This window comes from Bos taurus, chromosome 26 (genome assembly GCF_002263795.3).
Source record: "Bos taurus isolate L1 Dominette 01449 registration number 42190680 breed Hereford chromosome 26, ARS-UCD2.0, whole genome shotgun sequence".
NCBI classification, from domain to species: domain Eukaryota; kingdom Metazoa; phylum Chordata; class Mammalia; order Artiodactyla; family Bovidae; genus Bos; species Bos taurus.
The window spans coordinates 39,355,210-39,375,561 of NC_037353.1; the positions used below are offsets into that span (position 1 = coordinate 39,355,210).

A 20,352-nucleotide genomic window follows, 5' to 3' on the forward strand; every position below is an offset into this window, starting at 1 on the left:
TTGCCATTTCCTTCTCCAGGGGATCTTCCTTCTCCAGGGATCGAATTCAGGTCTCCTGCTTGGCAGGCAGATTTTTTTACCGCTGAACTATTGGGGAAGCCCTCAGGGAAGGCAGGCACTCACCTAAAAAACTAGCCTTGCTAGTAATTAGGCTCATCAGTTGACCTAATTCTCCCAGGCTCAGTTTCCTTTGGGCTTCCCTGGTGGCTCAGGCAGTAAAGAATTTGCCTGCAATATGGGAGACTAGGGTTCAATCCCTGGGTCAGGAAGATCCCCTGGAGAAGGGAATGGCAACTCACTCCAGTACTCTTGCCTGGAGAATCCCATGGACAGAGGAGCCTGGTGGGCTATAGTCCATGGGGTTGCAGAGTCAGACATGACTGAGTGACTAACATTTCTAGTTTCCTTTACAATGGAGACAACAAGTTTGTAACAATTCAGGGCCTAAGTCTACTATGGGGACCCTTCCAACAGAACACAGCATCAGAAAGGGGACCTTTCTTTCTCACTAAAGGTCATGCTAAACTGCTTCAGTTTGAGGAACGTGGAGATCACTTGTGGCCGGAATCTTATTTCTGAACTTGCAGTCGAGACCCCCACAGATGACTCGGTAAAGTCTTGTTACAAAGCTGAGCATTTGGATGTCTACAGGCCATGATTATCTCGCAGCACTGAGGTGAAGCCTCCAGACAGATTTATACGATCAGCCAGTTAATCTTGAAACTGAAGGCTGTTACTGTCCCACATGTTGCTTGGAGGTCAGGTTTTTCGAAAGTGTGGTATTTCTACTACTACTCACATTTTAAAAATGTTTTGGTTAGGATAATAGAAGTTTTTTTTTTTTTTTCTTTTCAAGCAACTTGACTTTAAAGAAAAATACTAAATAAAGGGAAGAAGAGTTGTGGTCTACAATATTGCAAAGTGTTTTTTTTCTTAATTAATTTATTTAGAGCTTCCCAAGTCGTCTGGTGGTTAAGAATCTGCCTTGCAGTGCAGAGGACACCAGTTCGATCCCTGGTCCAGGAAGGTGCCACATGCCATAGGGCGACTAAGCCCATGAGCCACAGCTACTGAAGCCCAAACACCTAGGGCCCATGCTCTGCAACAAGAGAAGCCAATGAAAGGAGAGACCCACACACCACAACTAGAGAGTGGCCCCCACTCTCTGCAAACAGAGAAAGCAAAGAAGACTCAGCACAGCCAAGAATTAAAAAATAAAACATTAAAAAAAATGTATTGACTTATTTTTGGCTGCGTTGGGTTTCTTTGCTTTTCAGCAGCTTTCTCTGGTTGCGGTGAGTGAGGGCTACTCTTCACTGTGGTGCCAGGTCTTCTTACCGCCATGGACTCTCTTGTTTCAGAGCACAGGCTCTAGGAGTGTGGGCTCAGTAGTTGTGGTGCGGGGGCTTAGTTGCCCCAAGGCATGTGGAATCTTCCTGGAGCAGGGATTGAGCCTGTGTCCCCTGCAGCGACCACCAGGGAAGTCTGCAAAGTTTTTAATGTCAGAGTTGGTCACCACTGGGTCCATCGATGAAGGGAGTTCTCAGAGAGGTGGGAAAGTAACTGGAAACCTCCTTCATGCCTCCAGGCCCACTGTCAGCTCTCATTTCTCCTCTCGGATTCTTTCTAAGTCCCTGAAATCACTTCCTCTCTGCTTCCAAAGTCCTTTGTGTCTGTGTCCACAGTGACTCTTATTCCATTTTATCTCAGTGGTTTTCCTCCCAGTTTGCTAGTCTTCCTAGCGGTGGACTCTCCTGGGAAATCACTTTGGTATTCCCTGCTGTGCTTGGCACATAAAGGTAAACTTTGAAGAAAGAGAAAAAAAATGGGAGAATGAAAGCCCTGTCTCTCCAGCTGTTTCCTGATGATTAGAAAGCAGTGACACGAGGAGAGGGAAGGAAACTCCAGCTCCAGCACTGCTCAGAAAGCCAATTTGATTGTTCAAGCAAAAGCAATCCATGTTTTAGGACAAAGATAGGTCTGTGACTTTCAGAATAGTTCATTTCAATTTATAAGAGCTCTAACCAAGCAGCTTTATCACACAATACAGGTGCTGACCGAAGAATGGGAAGATTCCCGGTTTATCCCTCATTTCTGGCCCAGCTGACCCTGAGTGGATTGGGAAGTCAGTATTTGTCTTTGGTGTATTCCCATCCCTCCCCAAATTGCCTGCTCTCCATTTGGATTTCCATTCTTGCTCTCTGCCAACGAGATTCCCAACTTACCTGTTGATATTTAATAGACTACTCTTCCTGAATCAAACCCATTTTTCAAGAGGACTATGAGTCATTAATGCATTTAATGGGAAGGAATGAAGTTATAATGTTGGCGTTATGATCTGGAATGGAAACCTCCCCCCTCCCCTTAATCACTTAGCCAACTGCCTACTTTGCTTTCTTACAATACAGTTTAAGTTTACTCTGGGAGCCAAACAAAACAACTGCAACCCAGTTAGGTACTTTGCTCGACAGAAATTAAGTGCATAGACTCCGAGTCTGATTGCTAGGTTCAAATCGGTAAGTCTTCTGTAGGTTTTCTTCTTATTAGTTGTATGACTTTGGGCAAGTTATAAAACGTCTCCTAACCTGGTGACTTTATCTATAAAATGCAGGTTTGTTCTGTACCTCATCTGGATGTTGTGTTCAGTGAAATTAACCATGTAAAGTCTTTTGCGGGGGGGGGGGGGGGGGGGGGCGGGTATCTTTTTTTGGTGGGTTCCAGCATCTTCCTGTGATGGTTGTTCAATAGCTAGCTGCGATTTTGGTGCTCTCACAGGAGATGAGCGCAGGTCCTTCTACTCTGCCTTGAACTGGAAGCAGGGAGCCCTTTAGTTGCTTTTGTCAGTCAAATAAGTAAAGTTTGGACTGGATCAGGCCTTAGGCTACCGGCAAGGGGCAAAATGCCTACTGCAGTTGGTGAACTCTAGGTGGCGCTAGTGGTAAACAACTCGGCTGCGAGTTCAGAAGACAGGAGAGACTCGGGTTCCATACCTGGATGGCGAAGATCCCCTGGAGAAGGGCAGGGCAACTCATTCCAGTATCCTTGCCTGGAGACTCCCACGGACAGTGGAGCCTGGCGGGCTACGTTAGGGTTCATAGGGTCGCAAACTTTCGGATATTACTGAAGCGACTTAGTACTCACATGCACGAGATGCTGCCCGCTCTGATTCTCTCTCTCTGAGAGACTCTTTGATTGTAAGTTAGGGCTTTCATTGTTAAGTAGGTGGCTATGTAGCCAAGACCAAGCCTGGGGTGCTTAGAATAGTAATGCCTAGAGTGGGAGATGCCTAAGAAATCATCTGCTCAGCTCCCTGCCTTTTGAAAGGCAAACTGATATTCCCCCTACTTTGCAGACAAGTGAGGTCCAGGAAGACCCACTGACCCAAATCCAGACACTAGGGAGTGGTGATGATGGATACACTCCATCAGGAAACAAGACAATCCAGAGCTGTTAGATCAGCGACCACCCTAGTTTCCAAGGCCTGAAAAGTCTATTAATTTCTTTATATTCTCCAATGCATAGTAATTGTTCGTTTCTGTCTGCACCTCCCTGCCACTTCCTGGCAGCCCTTGAGGGTGGACGATTTCCTTTTTTTGGACAGAGAAGACCCAGAGCCGGCTTCCGGACGGATATCCGGCCCGCAGGGTGCGCAAAAGGCAAAGATCTCACTGTTTTTTGGGGTCAGCCCGCCCCTCTCCCAGATAGGAGGACACTTGTCGCAGATCCGGGGTGTCCCACCGCCCGTTTCCCCGGGGCGAGGCCTTCGGAAGCAGCAAGGAGGCGACGCCGAGCGCAGATATGGGGCCCGACGTTCTGAGCATACAGTGGAAAGGCACTAAGAGCCCCAAGATGAATAAGCCTGGACTTGGGAAACGAATGTCCAACACAGATTTGGTGCTGAACTTACTCATGTTTCTGACCCCGGCGATTCCGTTTGCATTTTTATTAATATGAATCAGTTTGGGTTGGAATGAAGATTCTTGATTCGCGGCCCCGCGTGGTGGAAGGCAGGTTATTAGCAGAACCGGTCCGCATCCCACGCCGGAATCCCCGGAGTCGCAGACGGGTATCCCGGGGCCCAGAGGGCCGGGGGTGGACCCGTCGTCCGCGTGGCCCCGCCGCGGCGCTTCCACCCCGCGGCCGCCGAGGGGCGCTCAGGCTGCGTGGGTACCGATGCTGCCGCCAGCGCCGAGTCGCCGCCGACTCGCGGATCCCCCTTCGCGCCCTCGGACGAAAAACAAAGTACACCTTTGCCATCCACCGAGCGCGTGTGCGACGGCAGCACCTCGGCCGGCCGCCGCGTGCGGGCCCCGCGGGCGCGCCTGGCCGCCTTCGGGCTGCAGCCCCCTGCCCGCGTGGGCTTGGCGTGCCCCGGCGGAAGCCGGGCTGCAGGCCCGGGCTGCAGGTCCGGCCAGCCTGACCTCCCTTCCACCCCGAGCACGCCACGCGGGGGGCCAGAACCGGCACCGGCTCCTGCCCGGACGCAGCGCTTCGCCCCGCCCTCGCCGTGGCCAGTGCACTTCGCTTTCCGGGCATTCGGCAGGGCGGGAAGCGGGCGAGCGGGACGACCCCTCCTCCCCGGGCATGGATGTGCGAGAACGGGCCCCAGGACTGGAGTGGGTGTGGGCGGCGGGCTTCAGCTCCGCCGAGCCGCCTTTGACTCCCTCGCTGCACGCCCCCAACGCCTTCCCTCCGAAGGCAAGTCCCGGGGCGGTTCTCGGATTCCCGCAGCCGCGTGCCAGTCCCGGCCCTAGCCCAGCGCGGGGCCGAACTACAAGTCCCAGCAGGCCCCGCGCCGCGAGGGCCGGAGCGGGAGGCGTGGCTCGGCCCGGCGCCTGCGCAGTGCGGCCGCCCCGAGCCTGCGAGTACCACACCCCCGGGACGGACAGAGGGGAGGCAGAAGCATCCGAAGCATTAAAGCATCCGCGGGAGCCCGAGGGGAGGAGAATGGAGTGACAGAGCAGCGCGCAGGGTGGGGGGTGGGGGGGAAACTGTTGAGGGAGGGGGGGAGGGGGGACACAGAGGGAGGAAGAAGCGGCGGCGGCGGCTCCTCTTTGCAGAGGTGGAAACTCCGAGGGATAAGAGCAAAGAATAATGCGGTAGGCTAGGCGGGCTGCTCGCTCCCGGCTCCGGCAAGCAGCGGCAGCAGCCCGAGCAGCGGCAGCAGCAGCAGCGGCAGCACCGTCAGGCGCTGACAGCCCCGCCGGCCGGCTCCCTAGCTGACCGCCGACTGTCAATGGAGCTGGAAAACATCGTGGCCAACACGGTCTTGCTGAAAGCCAGGGAAGGTAAGAGACAGGGCGGGTGCGTGCCTGGCGCCTTCGCCACGAGCCGGGGTATCGGGCGGGTGCGGGATGCCCGCAGCGAGTTTGGTCGGGAGCAGGGCACCTCGGAGAGTGCTCGGCAAACGCTTCCTTGTGCTGCCTTGTTCCTGCCCTTGTGCTCCGGGAACCTGGACTTGGGCATAGAAGGGGAAACGTCACGTCGAGGTTGCAAGGATTAGGATGCTAAAACAGATCCCCTAGTTTCCAGCTCTAACCTTACCGTGCCGTGCCTTCTCGGCAGCTGTTGAAAGGTCAGTTGGAAAGGCGTTCATTCAGGAAGAGATGGGCAAACATGCAAATCAAACAGCTTTTCCGAGTTGGCCCGGGATGGTTCTGTGAGTGAGTGTGTGTGTGTGTGTGTGTGTGTGTGTGTGTGTGTGTTGGGGGTGGAGGGGCGCCGGCTGAGTTGATATAGGTTATTGCTGGAAACCATCCGCTGGGAGTGTTTCTTAGGGAAATCCCGTCGTGTGGAAGGAAGCCTTTTAAAGGCAAAGTAAGATGTTGAGAAATTAGCCTGTTCACATAACGAGAGGATGGCTGTGCAAATCATGTAGAAAAGAATTCATGATTTCAGGGGTGGTTTTTTCCCCCATTGAGGAGGGAGAGAGATAAGTGGATTTTTGGGGGTTTTGGCTTAATTAAAAAAAGAAAGGTAAGTGTGCCAGTGCTTAGATGTGTTTTGGATGAAAATCATTAGATTTTCTGCATTAGGTTGGCAGGAAATACCGTTTAAATGGAGTGGGTAAGAAGCTAAGTCGAGACTATAAACGCACTTTTTGACTCTTCCTTGAGATGGAGAGAGGGAGAGGGTGAGAGAGAAAGTGGCCCAGAAACTTAAGATGCTTCCTAAAATGATTCCGTGCGGGTAAGCATACATATTTAGGAACACCTGGAATTTATGTAACATTTCTTTTGCCAAGATTTGAGCTCTGGGTGCAGCCTTTTTATGAAAAGGGAAGTGGTTTTCCCTTTCATGGGAGGAGGCTTTATTTGACACCCAAGGTCGAATGCAGTCTCGGTAAGATCTTGACTTCAGAAGAGTACAAGGCGAGCAGTCCACGAAAACGCCCTATTTACTTCTTAATATTTTTCATTCACACACTTGGATGAATGAAGGAAGATTTTGCTCGCCAGCAGTAAAACGGTTCATGTTTATCCAGCCGATTCCATCACCCTGTGGCACTGTACACGGTGTGTGAGTAGGTGATGCACAACTCAACAACTCATGTAATTTCAGCTTCGTTTGTCTCCAAAGCACCAGCCTGAAGGTTTGCTTCGGAAACTCCAGCCGAGTTGGAAATGTGCAGGTCTGTTCTTCCCATTGCCCAGCTTTGGTGTGAACAGACTTTTAACCGAGGCTGTTCCTGGTGACTTCAGTTTCTAAAGCCTGAGTATTTTCTTTTTTCCTAACCCAAAATTTTTAGCAAATTGGGCCAAGAGGCTCGTGGGCTGTCTCCTGAACAGAGCAGTGAGTCCTGGAGGGGGAAAAAGCGGAGAAAACAGCCCCCGGCTCACAGCCTTTGCAGCCGCCACCTAGTGGTGGAATATGGTTGTACACCTGTGGGCTCGGGGGCTGGGAAAGTTTTCCCTCTCCATTCTGAAATTTTTTCCTGGGAAATCATTGGATGTGACGATACTGGAGGCTTTGCAAGTTTCACTGGTTTCTCCTGTTGCCCGGGGAATTCTGCTGCCTACATTTGCTGCTCTACACACTTATTTGCCTAGAGCTTGCTTTTTTTTTTTTTCTCCTCAGCATTTGATTGCTTCTTTTAAAATGTTTTGCTTGGAGTGGGCAGAGTATTATTAATTTTCTCCCCCAGTTTGGTCTCCCTAGATTTTTTCACTGAAATGAATGCACCGCTTGGTAATTTTGTCTGTCAGGTTAACAAATTGGTTTTTTTAGAGCCTTGGAAAAGAGAGCTACAGTCTGGAGGCTTATATGGAATGACCGAATTACAGTGATTAAAAAGTTCTCAAGAAAGTGCCTTTTACTTCCTTTTCCTTTTAAAGTCTTTTCAATTTCTCTTTGAGAGTTTGGTAGTCATCTCAGGGTGAGAAAATAGCTCCTGAAATTCCTTTGAAATGGAGGGGGCCTTCCCCATAAGAATACGGAGAAACTGACACCTGAATGAGAAAAACTAATTACTTACGTGGAAATTTCATTTTGAAATCTTCATTTCTCCCCCTGTTTTTCTTTTATGTCTAAAGAGAATCCATGATTTTAAGTGCTTCCACTTTCTTCTCACTGGGTCTATTAAAGATTTGAGCGCATATATTCTAATTACTGTAGAAGCTTTTAGAAATAAAAGCAATTTATTTTTCTCTTCTCAATTTTTACATAGTTGAAGTCATTCTTTTCAGTTAAATAATTCTCCTAGTAACCACATTACCCGTGTATTCAGAAATGAAAGTTCCAGTCAGTATAATGAAAGCTCTAACATAAAATTTGTTGTATCTTTAAAAATCTGAATTGTTTACAATGTTTAAAACCACTTCTTCCTTGAAGATTATTGTGAGTGGTTATAAATGAGAAATATGGTTTGTGAATGCGAAATTTAATTTAGTTCAGTTAACAAAATACATTGTAAACAATTTAAAATGTGGCTTTCAAGTAAAAGTCATATTTGTCCCAAACAATAGAGAAACAGGTCTTGGAGAAAGACAGACACACTTTGCAAACGCTATAAATTTGGAGTTGTCTATGTTGGTGGGTAATTTGGGGACCTATCTTTTGTTATTATTATGCATTCTCGAAGGCAGATGTCTTCTAAATTCATTGTAAGTTAAAATTCTTACCATAATAATACTTTTATAAAGTGGAAAAATGAGTACAGCAATAAGATAGAAAATCTGTAAGTAAATTAAAGTGGTTCATCATTAATAATTGGAAAACATTGGAGACAGTTTGCACCTTTGTGACTGTTTTTTGAAATAAGATGGAGATCTGGGTTCACAATTTTAAACCACCCAAATGTATTTTGTTCTGGACTCAAGAGAGCATCAGCTCGATCATTCTTAGGAACTTCAGATTACTCTCCTGAAAATGGGTGGTTAAGGGTGAAAAAAGAAAAGAAGTTGAGACTGAATTCGTGCCGATTTATGGAAATGAGCTAAGTGATTAAGCATTTAATGAAAAGAAACCCAAGACTAATTCTATCTATCTATTTACATTTCAGAATCTCAGAAAATTGGCAAGCACGCTAGTGCTGAAATCATAGTTGTGAGAAAGACTGTTTGCAGACCTTTTGTGTGTTTCCTTTTGATTTTATTGTTGCAGTAAAGGTTTTTGTCATATTCTAGTGTTTTGCCTCACTTCTTTGAACGGTGGTGAGAAGAAATTTTGTAAGGTCCCACCCTTCCTTTCTTCCCAGGGCAGTAGTAGCCATATTTGATCAATAAAGAGGACAGAGGGGGAGTATCGATCGCATTTTCCTGAGCATGGTACTAGCAGGCACGACTACAGGAACTGAGAAGTCAGAAACGTCATGATTTTTGCCCTTGGTCAGGATGTCGAAAATCAGAATGTGCAAGAACCTTTCACTCACATATCTCTGTAAATTTGTTGGCCTGGATCTTCCCAATGATTAAGATTGGGGACCTGGAAACAGGTGATGGCAGAGGCTGGGAAGGGCAGGGGAGGGGAGGGGATTTGCATGCAGCCAGCCTGCTGGGACAGACTCAGCATTCCATGGCAAGGCTGAAAGCCCTTCCTTCTTTTCCTTGCACCCCTAGTTCATGATGACAAAACTGAAATATCATTATTAGAACATTGGAATGTCTCTGAAGCCCGCAGCCGTTTTAACTGTTATCGGCAGGCGTACTTAATCCACCCCCGTGGCTGCTTCTGCCCTAAAGCTTCTCCGCACAGGAGAGCAGCAGTTTTTGCATCCTGAGCTCCGGCAGCTCATCATGTGTTAAAGCTGCTGGGCCTATTAAGTACAATGCCATCATTAAACAAAACTGCCTTTTACTTTTTCTGAGTTTCTTTTCAGTACTGACAACTTGGATGTGGAGAAACCAAAAGCAAATGGTTTCAGAGGCCTTGCTTTCTTACAGAAAGGTTTCAAATGATGCTTTTAATTAATCTAGGTGCCGGTTTTTAAAACCATCAGATAAATGCCCTCAAGACTCTCATCTTTCAATAGCTTAGCTGCTGCTTGTCAGATTCTAAACTCCAGAAAGCTTGATTCTTCCACTCCCCAGACTAATCCTTGTTTAAATTATGTCTTCAGCAGCCATAACTCTTGTAGTGGCTTGCTAAATGATACCCTTTGGGTGTGGGCCGAAGACTTCAATAACATTGGAGTGAATTTCAGGAAAGAGCTCACTCAGTGCAGGACCAAATTGACCTTTACCAAGGGCCATTCAACCCAGACCTGGGAACTCACAGTCTTCTAATGAAATGGTTTCAGGACTTCGGTCAATATTTAAAGTTAATAATTTGTTGCCGGTATATTTGTGGCTTATGGTAAAGCATTATAATATCTTGACATTTTTGAAATAAACAAGTCTTACGGTTACAAAAAAAATCTTACTACAACAGATCATACAATTCTAGGTGAAACATGAGAAGATGATAGAAAGTGACTAAAACCAGGTGACACATAGAAAAGGAAAGGGAATTTCTTCCGTCTTACAACCCCTAGCCCCCACGCCTCACTTCAAAATAGAATAGTGAAGATAAAGGGTTTTAAGATGTGATTTTTAAATGATTAAAAATAGATGATGTGGGCTTAAATAATAGGAATGATTTTTACTTTGAAACACATGCTGTTACATTTCAGTGGAAGATTTTATTTTAAAATATCCTAAATATTGAAAAGATTTTAATCCATAAAGCTTCTTAAAATTTTATCTTTGGGGGATAAAGACAATATTGTTGTATTTAATACCATCCAGACAGTGGGGGAAGCACCCCATTTGGTATAAATCACACCTACTTTTTTTTTTTTTTTTAAGCAAAAATTCTTTATTATCATCAAATATTCGAAGTTATTCATGGTACCTTTTAAAGAGAAAGCAGTTCTGTCCTGTCTAGACTTCTGTCCTTTCTAGACCTCACAAAACAAGACAGTTTCTTGTTTTGTGAAAACCATTTTTAAATTGTCTTTTGAAATTCTTACAAGGCTCAAATCATTCATTCATTCATTCAGCCTTTAATTGTTGAAGGACGCTGTGGGAGGTGACGTTTTGGGTGTTAGCCTTGGAGAGGTGCGGCTGGAGGTGGGTAAAGAGATGAAATTGGACATCATCTTTAACTTCTTAGGCTTTTAACCTGATAAATCAGATTTGAGTAGAACCTGATTTTTCCTCCAAGGAGCTGAAGCTGATTGTGGTATAACCTGCTTAGCTGGAAACTGTTGATTCTGCTGTGCCTAGAGCTTGGACACTAGCCTGTGGGACCAAAACATGACTTAAGGGTAACTCAGAGGTCATATTTGAGGGATAGGCTGGAATCTGGAAGACAACTGCTAATTTTCCAAGATGGGTGTTTTTATGAAGGTGTTTTTTGCAGTTCCTGCAAATGGAAACCACTTAAGACAATCGCAAGAGTTCCCTTTGGTTGGGGGTGAGAAGATCCACGAAGAAACTGGTGTGCAGAGGTATCTTCCGGGCAACACCTCGGTGGTCTTCCTGGGGCAGCAGCTGGGCGGAACCAGTGGGCCACCATTCTGGAGGAAAGATGGTGGGGGCCGCCTTCCTTTGGATTTTTCTTGGGATTTCTTGGGCTTGAGCACGTCCTCTGGTAGAGCCTGTCACCTGGAATAACCTGAAAATGTTCAAGTGTCTGTCTAGTCTTCTGAATATGTGCCCTCCAACATGGTAGCTACTAGCTGCATGTGGCTGTTTATATTTAAATTAATTAGAGTGAGGGACTTCCCTGGTGGCCCAGTGGGTAAGACTTGGAGCTCCCAATGCAAGGGGCCCCCGGTTCGATTCTTGGTCCGGGAACTCGATCCTATGTGCCAAAACTAAAGGGCCCGAGTGCTCCAACTAAGACCTGGCACAACCAAAAAAATATTTTTAAAAATTAACTAAAGTGAACTATTGCGTTCCATAAGCGTGCCAGCCACGTTTCAAGTGCTCAGAAGTCCCAAGGGGCCGGTGGCTACTGGATGGTATGGAAGTGGAGTACCCCCAGCTCTGCAGAAAGTTCCTGGGACGTCACTTCTAGGCTTCTACACACATTGAGTTAAATGAGGATGAGAACCTCATAACTTCTGACATGAAAATTGGGAGAACATAAGGGAGGGGGCAGGGGGAAGGAGGCGAGAAACAGAGGAGGAGCTGGGGGACTGGAAATTAGGACTGAGTTCTAATCAGAGAAAAACATTGTTCAAGGACAATCATAAACATTGGTGGTAGTAATAAGCCACTCATATTTCTCACCTTCCCCACCTTTTTTTTGTATCTTTTTGGGAAATTGGCCTCGATTGAGCAACTGACTGTCCTGATTCAAATTAAGGGTGTATTACAGGCTTTCCAGGTGGTGCTAGTGGTAAAGAACCTGCCTGCCAATTCACGAGGCTTATATAAGAGTCGCGGGTTCGATCCCTGGGTTGGGAAGATCCCTTGGAGGACAGCATGGCAACCCACTCCAGTATTCTTTTTTTTTTTTAATTTAAATTTATTTATTTTAATTGGAGGCTAATTACTTTACAATATTGTATTGGTTCTGCCACACATCAACGTGAATCCGCCACGGGTGTACATGTGTTGCCCATTCTGAACCCACTCCAGTATTCTTGCCTGGAGAATCCCGTGGACAGAGGAGCCTGGCAGGCTAGTCCATAGGGTCACACAGAGTTGGACATGACTGAAGCAACTTAGCATGCATGCAGATATACATTATTAATTAAAAAAAAAGTTGTGTATACAGTAAATCCACAGAAAGAAGAAAAAAAAACCCGCTTTCTGTTTACTTCAGAAAAGGTGGTCTAAAATGAACAGGACAATTGATAAAAACAATTTTAAGGGTTTCCATTTCTTTTGAACAGGACAGATTGCAAGAAGATCATGGAGAAAGATGTCAAAAACACACTGTTCTTGTATCCACTTTAAAATGATTTCTCCTTAAAAACTTTTCCTGTGAGATTTGAAACATTTTAACAACGCTGTTAGAACACACTTAGAAAGCAGCATGATTATTTGAAACAATAAAACAGCTCGCTGCTGTTCTTGGGGTCAGAAGCAAAGAATAGCTATCTGAAGTTGTGCCAAAGAGTCAACTGGTAACCTCCTCCTGACAGAAGTCAGTAATAAATTAGGCTAATTTCCACAGGGCCTGTTTTGTCTCTAAGAATCTGTAGCCTGTGGAGTATCAGTATTTTTTTTTTTTTTTTAAGGCAGTGATGAAATAAACCTCAAAGGACAACTTCTGGGACCTGTGCAGAAAGTAAAAGAAACAGATAAAGAGATACGAACATTCCTGGGTTGGAAAGTGGCCACAGAGGCCCACGGGGTGGCCAGGGCCTGGGCTGCCCCAAGGCTTCTCAGGGGGTTTCCTCATCTGTTCTCCACTTTCCAGAATAGAAATCAGCCCTGCTTATCAGATGGGGAAAGTGAGATGGAAGAAAAGGACCCGCTTGTCCAACGTTACTTGAAATGTGGACTTTTCTGGAGAAGCCCCCCAAAATCCTTTAACATTCCCAAAAAAATCTTTCCCTTCCCTTATAATCATATTAATATAAGCCCCAAACTCCCACAGAAACCAAAAATCCCCAAACCAAACCCATTTCTCAGGGTGATACGGTTTCTAAATGTAAATGCTCTGAGTTTGCCATTGTGGGCAAGAAAGAGTCTCTAACAGATTTCCTGGGGAAAGGGGCAAAAAAAGAAATGGGAATCTAACTGCCCTGCCAGACCCTGATTTCAGCTAAATTGAGAGCAGTTGGAAGATGTAATTCCTACTAGGCTCTGAATGACTACCATAAGGTGAGTCCTCACAATCAGCGTTTCCATTTTAAAAGTAGAACTGTTGGGACTTCCCCAGTGGTCCAGCAGTTAAGACTCCATGCGCCCAAGGCAGGGAGCCTGAGTTTGATCCCTGGTCCAGGAAGATTCCAGATGCTTCAGGGCAACTAAGTCTGTGTGCCACAACTACTGAGCCGGTGTGCTGCAACTGAAAAGATGCTGCTCGTGGCAGTGAAAATCCCACCTACCGCAACTGAGACCTAAATAAAAGTGATGATTTAAAGAAGCAAAAAATAGACCTCTTTATCAATGCAAATGAATCTGTGATTGGCGGGGGTGGGGGCGGGGCGGGGACAAACAACATACATGCCCGTGCGTGTGTGCACACGTGGCCGCATCACCTGTGTTCTCCTACCCGCCTTCCCCACACCCTCATGCATACCTGCACACCCGAAGAGCAAGGCCAGTCAGCTTCTTGGCATTCTTGGTCCTCCTGGCAGGGGTTGGGGAGAATCTTGAGTAGCCAAAGAATTGCCCCCGAGGGACAGGAGCTTAAAGGAGATGGATGGTAGTAGCCACACCTCAGTGGGGGCAGCCCTCTCCTTGGCAGGGCTGGGTGTGAGCACCCAGCGCGTGCAGGTCACGTCTGCCCCGAGCCCCACTTCCTTCTGTGCCTGCTGCCCCTCAGAAGATCCTTGTCCCCACGCACCTCTGTCTCATGGTGGCACCTTAGGTATATGCTTTGCTGCTGCTGTTGCTAAGTCGCTTCAGTCGTGTCTGACTCTGTGCGACCCCATCCTCTGTCCCTGGGATTCTCCAGGCAAGAATGCTGGAGTGGGTTGCCATTTCCTTCTCCAGGTATATGCTCAGGTCTCTGCGACCATCTTTACTAATAAAAAAGTAGGGGGACTTCCCTGGTGGTCCAGTGGCTAGAATGCTGCATTCCCAGTGCAGAGGGCGCAGGTTCGATCCCTGGTCAGGGAACTAGAGCACAGGCGTCTCAACTAAAGAGGCCAGGTGCCACAACTAAAAACTCTGTGCAGCCAAATAAATAAATGTTAAAAAGAGAAAAAGCAGGGGGCTGGGAAGGGGGAAGGGGAGACCTACTGGAGTGACTTCCCTGCCACATCGAGGGCCATGCTCCTTCTCCCTCCCAAAGAGAATGTGTGAAGCAGCCTTTTTCCCCGGAAAAGCTCTCTCAGGGTTAACCTTTTAGATATTTCAGGGGTAACCATATGGGTATTTGTGTTTAGAAACCAGAACATGTGTGTGCACACGCGTTTTGCATTAATTTAGCAACTTTTCGAGGCTCTTTGGGAGCTGAGAGTCTCTTGGGGGTTGCTGTCTTGGTGGAGAGGACACAGCGGGATGTCACCAGCTCCCTAATGAGGGGACAGGAAGTCAAGCCTTTGATCTGCTCCTGCAGAGAAGGTGAAGCTCTGAACTTAACCACTACAGGAAAGGAAGTGGGGGCTGAAGGATAGAGTGACTCAGCTACAGGGTAGAGAAAACCCAGCCAGTGTAACTGGTCTGCATATCTGATAAAAGGCCTTATGAAACCTCATTTGAAATGGAATTCCATCTTGGCACGGGTCTTAGCACCACTTGTGAAATGGAAACAAGCTGGAGAAGGTCAACAAACGGGCCATGGAAAACAGCTCTCCCATGGCTTGTGCAGGAATGCGCTCTGGTCCATCAGACACTCAGGAAGAGCTCCTTGGGATGCTTAAATAACATCCCCTGAGAAGGAACCCTCTAGAAAAGTAGGGGCTTTTTGTTGTTTAGTTGCTAAGTCATGTCTGACTCTTGAGACCCCATGGACTGTATGTAGCCCGCCAAGCCCTTCTGTCCATAGGATTTCCCAGGCAAGAATACTGGAGTGGGTTGCCATTTTCTCCTCCAGGGGATCTTCCTGACCCAGGGATCGAACTTGTGTCTCCTGCATTGCAGGTGGATTCTTTACCACTGAGCCACCAGGGAAGCCCAAAATAGGGAGTTGGGTGCGGACAGAGAATTGGGATACAGGCTTGAAAGCAAAGATGTCTCAAGATCCCATTTTTCTCAAGCTGAGTGCTGTTGTGGGTTGATGTCACCAAGCCTACAGTCACGGATTAAGGAGGCTTTCAGTCAGATGAGTGTGTACCTGCAACATAGGTGTCCAACTAACCTTGATCTGGGAATGACTGACTGATGCTATGTTTGGTATGTGGAGGAGGGGAAGAGCCAAGAAAATAAGATCCTCAAGAAGTGGCCTTGGGGGGCTTCCCTGGTGGTCCAGTGGCTAAGACTCTGAGTTCTCAGTGCAGGGGGCTCAGGTTCCATCCCAGCTCCCATGCTGCAGCTAAAGATCCTGCTTGTCACAACTAAAATAAGATCTTGCATGCTGCAACAAAGAAGGAAGAACCTGAGTGCTGCCGCTAAGACCTGAGCAGCCAAATAAATAAATATTAAAGAAGAAAGAAGTGGCCTTCATGTCGCAGTAGATGGCAAATGAGGAGATGACTCAACATGGTTAAGAAAGATTAACTAAAGGTATAGGGCAAATTGGAAAATGTTTTCCAAATGTTTGTCTTAACTGTGAAAAATGTCTGGCAGACTTCCCTGCCCCCACCCCCAATTTGAAAGTGGTGTGTTTTACTTGTTTTGGAAGAAATAAATATTTGCATTAGTCCAAACATTTGGGGCAAACAGTTCGCCCCAATCTGAAGGCTCTGTGGTTTGAAGATGTTTCACACTGACAGCACTCATACCTCTTTTGGCTAAATCGGAGGTAGCTTAGGACACGATCCTCACGTGCTTTTCGCATCGCTGCTAGAACAACGCTGAGCAAATGGAAAGAAAATAGGAAGCCAAACACTGCTCCTTCCAGACCCGGAATGGCTGATGACTGACGGCATTTGAAGGATAGAATTGTTACAGAAAAATGGCCTCTTTGCTCAGGGGCAAAGAGGCTGGATCCAATTAAGACAAGGAAAATGTATGCTCGCTCAGAGAAAAAAATGTCCAGTCAATCCTGTAATCCTCTCTGGAGAGGAAGGGGCCTTCACGACGGGGCTTTATGGATGATACCAACCCCTGTGCTATATAATAATTAGTAACCATTGCTTATTCTGCCACACACTCGTTCCCCAAACCACTAACCGTTCCTTGGGGTGGAATGCATCAGGCCTAGATATTTGCCCCAGATGTCTTCCCATCAGTAGTATCCAATTAGAGGGTTTTTTAAAGTTAAAGCTTAATTTCTTATAGAGCAGGATGCAAATTAAAGAAGGACAAACCTGATTTCCTCGACGTTTCCACGGTGACTAAGGTGAGGGCTGGTCTTCTGGTTGCCTTCAGTTTGCTATCAGGTGGCTAACTGTTTTATACCCGTGCCTGGTCTTGTTGCTAGTCTTTTTGGGTGGCTTACAAGCGTTTCAGGAATGCCCGTGAGGGGGTCAAGCATTGGAGAGGCCTAATCAGAGACGTGGACTTACGTCTGCTTATAATTTCATTCTCCCATGGTGGGCCTTTGTGTTCTAATTGTCTGCCCTAAGCAGAGAGCTTGAGGGAAATCCCTGCAAGCAGAATTCCCAGCAGAGTAACCCTAGGTTGGTTCCTGCATCTTCCCCAGTGTCATAAATCCAATATTTAGTTAAGTCCCACTGTGTGTGGGGCCCCAGGCTAGGCTCTAAACGGAGGACAGGAAACAATGGAGTTTCCATTTCTTTCTTTTTAAATAAAGGTAGTTTTGTTTTATTTATCTTTTTGGCCACACCGCACGACTCTGGGACTAGTTTCCTAACCAGGGATCAAACCAGTGCCCTCAGCAGTGAAAGCATGGAGTCCTAACCACTGCACTGCCAGGGAACTCCCCCCTTCTTTCTAATGGAATCATTTAGGAATTATACAATCCTTTGTACCCATGATTTCATTTAGTCTTTACAGTCCTGTGAGGTGTGTTTTATTCTTCCCTGTATTATAGATGAAGAATAAATGCCTTTTCCGGGTGCAGTCTGCTAGTTCCACAGCCCAGATCTAGTGCAAAACCCAGTCTTCACTCTGATCGTCTTTCTGCCCCATCACAGCTGCTGCCCTCAATAATCTTACCAGCTAATAGGAGCATCAGTACTAACATGTATGTAAAATAATCAGTGTGGCACTGTGACTCATAGTTCAGTATGAATCATTCTACCTAATTTGAAGGCTTTCAAACATTTGCACAGACAGTGTATGCTGTGTGTGTGTGTGTGTGTGTGTGTGCTTAGCCGAGCTGTTGTCTCTGACTCTCTATGACCCCATGGACTGTACTCAGTCAGGCTCCTCTGTCCATGGAATTTTCCAGGCAAGGATACTGGAGCAGGTTGCCATTTCCTACTCCAGGGGATCTTCCCGACTCAGGGATGGAACCCGTGTCTCCTGCTTTGCAGGTGGGTTCTTTACCAGTGAGCTGCCTGGGAAGCTCCTGTGCAGACAGTACTTGCTTCCTAAAGAAAATGCAAAGAACAACACAAAGCATCAAGAAGGAAGGAAAAATCTCCCTCCTCCCATGTGCCCCTGCTACCTGTCCCACCCCTCAGAGAGTTACTGTCAGCATTAAGGTGGACGTTTTCCCCACTCTCTATGTATATGCACGTGTGAACATGCAGATACATTTGACACCAATGGGATCTTGGTATACATGTGCTCCTGCAGCTGTTTTCAGTCAACAGGAAGTTGTAGTGCCTCCCCGTATCTGTGTTTATAGTTTCCCATGAGACAGAAGGGTGTAAGGAAAAATTGTGAAAGACTCTGGAAACGGAGTGTCGTTTCAATGGAATGCTGGGTGTTTTCTAACAGACCTTTAGGGGTTATCTGGTTGTAAACGGGTCTGTGCCTTTGATTGTTTTGAAGTAGTTTAGATGTGTTTAACCAAGACATTTACCATAAAGAAGGCATTGGAGAAGACCCTGATGCTGGGAAAGATTGAGGGCAGGAGGAGAAGGGGATGACAGGATGAGATGGTTGGATGGCATCACTGACTCGATGGACATGAGTTTGAGCAAGCTCAGGGAGATAGTGAAGGACAGGGAAGCCTGGCATGCTGCAGCCCATGGAGTCAAAGCGTTGGACACGACTTAGTGATTGAGCAACAAACAGTTTAGGTTTCCCTAAATTTTCAACAGTTTAGGTTTTCCAATTTTTCAATATATTGTAAATAGTATGGGACTGTTCTCCTCCCTGGATAACATTATACACTTAGACACTTGGTTGCCTAGCACGTGGTGGTCTCTGTCTCATAGGGTCTCCCACCACCCATTCTTCACCCCCCACTTTGGGAAGAATACTGATAATTTCTGAAATGGAGTTAAGTGACCCTAGGGATGTACAGAGCATATTTTCTTATGAGGAAGAAGCATGATGCACATGAGGACACGAGATGCGACCTTTTTGAAACCTTTAGGATTTAATGCCCCCGTGTGAGTGTTCAGTCATGTTTTCTACGGTATTCAAAGCCTCAGTTAGGGAAATAAGTTCGGGCAAAGACTGACTTGGCAACAACTTAGTAATTGCTCCTGGGTTTTGCATGTGTGAATCAGCAGGGAACACAGGCTCAGATAAGGGCCCATATTTCTTTTGCTCTTTTTCTCTTGGCCTCACTGCGAGGCTTGTGGGATCTTGGTACTCCAACCAGAGATCAAACCCAGGCCCCTGGCAGTGGAATTAAGGAGTCTTAACCACTGGTCTGCCAGGGAATTCTCATGTATTTCTCTCCTTGGCTCATCACCACCAGCCAGATTTGGCAGCCGTTATTATTGTTATCTCAGGTTGAGAAAAAGCAAGCTCAGAGAGGTGATGTCACACAGCAAGGACCCACTTCTCCCCATTCCTCCTCTGGTGCTAGCTCACTGCATCTTTCCCCATCTTTAAGCACTTCCATGTTTGTTGTCGGAGAAGGCAATGGCACCCCACTCCAGTACCCTTGCCTGGAAAATCCCATGGATGGAGGAGCCTGGAAGGCTGCAGTCCATGGGGTCGCTGAGGGTCGGACACTGAGCGACTTCACTTTCACTTTTCACTTCATGCATTGGAGAAGGAAATGGCAGCCCACTCCAGTGTTCTTGCCTGGAGAATCCCAGGGACGGGGAGCCTGGTGGGCTGCCGTCTCTGGGGTCGCACAGAGTCGGACACGACTGAAGTGACTTAGCAGCAGCAGCATGTTTGTTGAATGTTGAGTCATAGGGAGGCAACTGAACTTGAGGTTCAGAGTGCGTTGTTCAGAGGAAGTAGATTTATAACTGTATTTTGGGGAAGGGGGGGCACCATTTCCTAATTCTTTCAAAGGTGCTGCTGTTGGTTCCACGTCTTGTCCTTTGCCTCCTATCACTTAGGCGGTAGGGCTTTCTCCTCTGTGGACTCCTGCAGGTTCTTTCATTGGTAACTGCTTTGACTGCAGGTTTGCATATGATTTACCTGGGTGAGGGTTCTGTGGGTCCCACCTTGAGACTCCAGGGCGCAAATAAAAACAGTACAAAAGAGAACAAGTCCTGGCCCTGCCCACCCTAGTATATCTCCTGAGATAAGCTTGGCTGCAGAGCAAAGTCCAAGGTCCTGGGTCCTCAGTATTTTTGTAGCGGTTGGAGGAGAGTGGCATTTTCTTCCAGGAAGCATTTGCGGACGTACTGGCTCATCTGCCTCGGGGCTCACCGCACCTGGAAGCCACAGGGGAAGGAGAAAGGCTGTCCCTTAGTTTCATGATATCGTCACAGGGTCGTGGGCTCCCTGTCATCTGCAGGAAGGAGCTCCACCACCAGAGCCCGCTCCTGCCTTCCACAGAGGAAGGGCCTCAGGACCAAAGGAAGCCCCGTGGGCACCCAGGGCAGGGCCAGTGTGGAAGCAGCCTTCAGAGTAGGACCCGAGGGTGCTCCTCCACGGCAGTTGGACTCTTAATACTGATTCCCAGGCGGCTGAACTCCCCAGAGCCACTCAGGGCTGTGAAGGACCACAACGTGGGCAGCTTAGAACCACAGAAGTTTATTGTCTCACAGTTCTGGAGGCCAAAATCAAGTTGTGGGCAGGCCACGCGCCCTCGGAAGGTGCTGGGGAAAGATATTTTCCAGACCTCACTTCTGGTAGCCTTCAGCATTCCTAAGCC

General features: G+C 47.2%; 1 protein-coding gene across 1 annotated transcript in view; it reads left to right on the forward strand.

The window, feature by feature from the left end:
* The first annotated feature begins 5,062 nt into the window (after positions 1-5,062).
* GRK5 (G protein-coupled receptor kinase 5) overlaps positions 5,063-20,352 on the forward strand; it is a 228,061-nt gene continuing 212,771 nt past the window's right edge. Inside the window, exon 1 of the mRNA NM_174331.2 lies at positions 5,063-5,288. Coding sequence (NP_776756.1) covers positions 5,237-5,288 — 52 coding nt within the window. The 5' untranslated portion in view covers positions 5,063-5,236. The remainder of the gene's footprint in view (positions 5,289-20,352) is intronic.